The sequence below is a fragment of the Salarias fasciatus genome, chromosome 4 (genome assembly GCF_902148845.1).
Source record: "Salarias fasciatus chromosome 4, fSalaFa1.1, whole genome shotgun sequence".
Taxonomy (NCBI): Eukaryota; Metazoa; Chordata; class Actinopteri; order Blenniiformes; family Blenniidae; genus Salarias; species Salarias fasciatus.
In genome coordinates, this window is record NC_043748.1 from 11,452,497 (window position 1) to 11,457,025 (window position 4,529).

Genomic DNA, 4,529 nt, shown 5'->3' on the forward strand with positions numbered 1-4,529 from the left:
GAGGCTCAGGAGCAGACAGCATGAGGAGACGAGATGTCGGTGATCAGAACTGATTTATTACTGATCCAGAGGTCGAGGCTTTAACAGATCTGAGGTGGTCCGGGACTAGGCTCGAGGCAGTCCATGGTCTGAACCAAGTGTCAGTCCGGAGCAGGTGGGCGGCTGGAGAAGCAGGAAGCGTTGAGGCGAGGCGGCAAGCTGAGCGGGTCTCTAGACTGAGGGCAAGGAACACAGAGTAAGTGCAGGTATAACAACAAGAGCTGAAGGTACAAGGCACATCTGACACACACAGGAGTAGATGTTATGATTAAGCACTGAATTCCAGCCAGGACGCCAGGACAGGGACAAGGCAGCTGAAAGTCATCCCTCTGATGAGCTGGTAAACGGCAGCCACCCCAGAGCCCAAATTCGAGCCCCTCCTCCAGGAAGACGTCCAAGCACCGGTCCAGAAGGGGGCAGAAGAAAGCCCCGGCAGCTACGGCCTGGGCTCCAGGGAGCCAAGACCGACCCCCCCCCCCCCCCCCCCCCCCCCCGGACTAGACACCAAACTTTAAGGGCAGGCAGAGCTGAGAGCCCAAGAGCCAACCGCCCCCACTCAGGCAGAGGGTCATGAACATGTCCAGGAGAACCAGGCCGACAGGGCGGCGACTCGCCCCAGGAAAGTCCCCCCCCCCCCCCCAGCGTTTCAGCTGCGTACTCCGAGATCCAGGGTATCACAACCCACAAAACACTCCCATCCCCCTCCCTAACACCCCCTGCTCCTGTCCTGCCCCTTCTCCCTCCCCCCAGCCCCACCCAGCCCACCCCCCTCCTCCCTAACCCCCCCTATCTCTGATCCTTGCTTTTGTTTTTTACCTTTTGCTGCTGTATTTCTTTTTTCTTTTCTTTTGTTGTACTGTGAAGCACATGGGCTCCCAAGTCGTTTTTAAATTTTTCATATGAATAAAGATGACACTGACATTTTGCTCAGTGGGATGGGGCAAGGTGTTTTTAGGTTTAAACGTTTTTGCAGCTTTTTTCCAAAGTTCTGATGTTGATATTGGTGGTGGTTATTGGTGGTTGTCTTTCGTTGAGTTTTTGTAATGCAGTTCATTTTAAATGTTAAAATTGTGTTGTTGGGCTGTGCATGAGAGGTGTTGTGAATTTAATCTAGTCCTGCTATTTTTGCTGTATATCGCTCCCGTGTGACTGAGACTCTTTCTGTGTTTGGATCCAACCCACATGGGCTGTCACAGTTTTATGAAATCTTATTTAGTGTTAAAGGTTAAAACAAACACTGTGTAAATAGATGCAGACCCGTTGACTTCTTAAATGTGAGGTTGATGCATGTGCTCATGAGCTAAAGGAAGCAACCTAGCCTGGTATGCCAGACCGACTTTATTTATGTATTACACACATATAAAGATGTGTAGACATGTATTTCTGATCATGGAGAGACAGTCTGGCGTGCCAGGCTAAGTGCAACCCCCATGTCGGAATGTGGAGATTTTGTTTGACAGCACCGAACAGAGGAAAACAGCACCGAACCGAAATACAGTTAACTTCTGGAGAGCAACAGCTCAGAAAGGAATTCAGGCGAAAGAATAAGACGTCAACCAAGATGGAGTAAATGTTGACTTTTCATGCAGCTTGACTATGTATATTTACAGAAATGTCGAAACTTCAGGATGTTTTGGAAAAAATCATTGATCCTCAGTCGAAGAGAAAACGTTATGTGTCTGGAGCTCGTGGGATTCTGTCTTTAATGGTTGGAGCCAGTCACAAAGGAAAGGTAAGATCAATAGATAATCCAAACAGAACATTGTCTTCATTCATTCATTTTCCAAGCTGCTTGTCCTTTTCTCTGGGGGCTGGAGCCAATCCCAGCTCCTTTGGACAAGGGCAGGTTACACCCTGAACATTGTCTTTAGTTTGTATAATGATAATAATAATGCATTGGTTTTTTTAGAGTAACCTTTTTTCAATAAACTCAAGGTCGCCCACAATTACATTATTCATTCACTCCATACTTGGTGGTGGTAAGCCAGTGGTAGAATGACTGAACTGAGGCTGCCAATCTCTCCACCAGCCACTCACTCACACTGCGTTCACCCATTGAATGACTGTAATTTTATGAGCAATATCATAATCTGCCAGGTCTGTTTTTCTTTGTCTTTTGGATATTGTAATCTTGATTACTGAAAATGAGTCATGAAACCAAAATTTAGAAGACTAAGAAACAAATAGTTGTCTTAATACCGTGAATAATTATTGTGTGTTTTTATTTTCAGGCTGACGATAAACAAAAGGTACTTCAACGGCTTGAAAGAACCATAACCAGTGAATGCAAAATTATCAGGCGATCAATGGACAAGGCTATCCAGGCATTTGAGAAGAGTCTCAATAACGGGATTGAAAAATCCCAAAGGTCATGTGAAAAACGGTTAAAGTCTGTCATCCGTCCGGTATGTATCTGATTTATAACCATGAACTTATTTTAACACCTTGAGAATATGTTTTTTTAAAATCTGATTTTCTCCTTTCCATTTTCAGCGAGGCAGTGGCAGCGGTTTTCATAAAACACTCCGGAGTGTTGTTGAGAAAGGCGGCGTTCACAAAACACAAAAAGGGAAAGAAATAAACCTCAACATGACTTTATCTTCATCACTGACTAAGAGCATTGATAAAGAATTCATGAAGACTTTCCCGTAAGAAATAACTTTCTGAAGACACAAAATGCAAAGCAATACATTCGATTCCCATCAAATGAGCTCATTTACTTTTATGTAACATTTCTGCATTTGTTGTTTCAGAAATGACCGCGAAAAGGGAGCATTCCGCAACTCCATCAAGAAGTTTTCACTTCGCGCAAATCAGCTGACCAAAAAGCACAAAGATTTGGAACTGATCCTGATCTTTCTCAAGACAGAGGTGAAATATTAGAACACCATTATCATATTTCACCAACTATCTTTTACCGCTTTTGACCATCATTCTATTCATTGGATATTTATGGTTGACATTTGTTTATCTCTCTCATGGAACATTTATGTCAGCTCTGATCATTTGATTCATCAGAAGTTTTATCTTACAATTCTGACATATTAACATACAGTTAACCTCTTACAGGAAGACAAAATAAAAACCACAGTGAACTCAACCATTCGTGACGTGAAGAAAAACATCTACCTCAGTCTGACTGAGACGATTGAAGACAGAATGAAACCGGCCTATGAAAGTAAGAAACTAATTATGGCTAAGTTGTGAAGTGCATATTTTTTAAAATATTGTGTACACATCTAACAATCTTAATTTATGATCACGGTAACTTAAAACGTTTCCCAATAATGTTGTTTTAAAAGGGGCAGCAGGATTCAAAGGAAAAGACTCATTGAAAAAAATGAGGGAAACACTTGAGAATCATGTGAAAGAATCCAAGAGTCAAATGTTCAGAGAGGCAAAAGACAGGATGCTGGTCCTGCTGAACGAGCTTCGGGTTTGTTTAATTTTTTTCAAGCAAACATGAGAAGAGCATATGCAGTTCATTCACAATGTACTGTATGTAAATCTCTTCCAAAAAGTCTAAAATGTTTCTTCTGAAAACACAGTGAAAAATGTGTAAAATTTAACATAAAAGCTTGTATTTATTTTATAATCCATAGAAATCTATCTGGTAAACAGTAAACTAATATTATTTTGAACATTATGTTTGACTGTGAAATATATGTTGATTAATAAAGTTTTTATTTCTGAATCAGGATAAGATTGTGATGGATTTCGAGAACACACTGGAGAACTCAGTGAAACTCTCACTGTGTACTGATGGTACTTCAGTCCCAGGTAAAGAAATCAGATCCAATTCAAGCCTTTTACATAAAGTACTTAAAACTTTGTGAATACATCATTGACATGTATATGTGTGATCCTGTTATGTTCTAGATGTTTCAAAAGAGCTTGATGCAGTGAATGACATCTACGATAAACTGGGTAAAAAAAAAACACATTTAAACAAACATATTTAATCAAATTATTTGAAAGATCAGCTCATTTTCAAACACAATAACATTGATCTATGAAGAGGTCAGACTGAATTCAGTTCTGTTTTGATGATACAATGAATGTTTTCTTGAGCAGAGAGAAGCAGTCGCTGATCGACATCAAGGAAACACTGATTACTGACTCCAGGATTCATTCCAGATGTTTTCATCCAGTTGTATTCCTAACTTTTGATTACATGTGCACTTAAAAAAAAATCAATGAAATTTATAGAAGAGAATTGATGTTGCTAATGATGGTGGTGGAAGTTCTTCAGTTGGTTTGGTGCAGGTTTGCTTCTCATGTGATTTAAAAAAAACTTTTAGGTTTAAAAATCTTTAACATTTTGATTTACATTTAAGGATCACGTTTGGTTTAGTTTATTTAATTCAATGTAAAAATAAAAACAACATATACTTCCTGAATGTTATTGTATAGCATTTCCTCAAACTTCACTGCAGTAGGTTAGATATGGAACAATCAGAGAATTATTATTACCTCCGCCAGGAGGTTAT

General features: G+C 40.3%; 1 protein-coding gene across 1 annotated transcript; it reads left to right on the top strand.

Moving 5' to 3' along the window:
- Nucleotides 1-1,685: 1,685 nt before the first annotated feature.
- On the top strand, nucleotides 1,686-4,185 carry LOC115386724 (uncharacterized). Its single transcript, XM_030089159.1, has 9 exons — nucleotides 1,686-1,771; nucleotides 2,271-2,444; nucleotides 2,533-2,687; nucleotides 2,793-2,910; nucleotides 3,109-3,217; nucleotides 3,342-3,475; nucleotides 3,738-3,819; nucleotides 3,919-3,966; nucleotides 4,114-4,185. Exons 1-9 carry the CDS (start codon nucleotides 1,745-1,747, stop codon nucleotides 4,128-4,130), a joined length of 864 nt encoding a protein of 287 aa, XP_029945019.1. The 5' UTR covers nucleotides 1,686-1,744; the 3' UTR covers nucleotides 4,131-4,185.
- Nucleotides 4,186-4,529: the final 344 nt, after the last annotated feature.

Bases quoted from the DNA above. Each gene is read 5' to 3' on its own strand.
- LOC115386724 (XM_030089159.1), top strand. From the start codon at position 1,745: ATGGTTGGAGCCAGTCACAAAGGAAAG. The intron at 2,688-2,792 runs GTAAGAAATAAC...TTGTTGTTTCAG, and splicing joins GAATTCATGAAGACTTTCCC to AAATGACCGCGAAAAGGGAG. The intron at 3,820-3,918 runs GTAAAGAAATCA...GTTATGTTCTAG, and splicing joins TGATGGTACTTCAGTCCCAG to ATGTTTCAAAAGAGCTTGAT.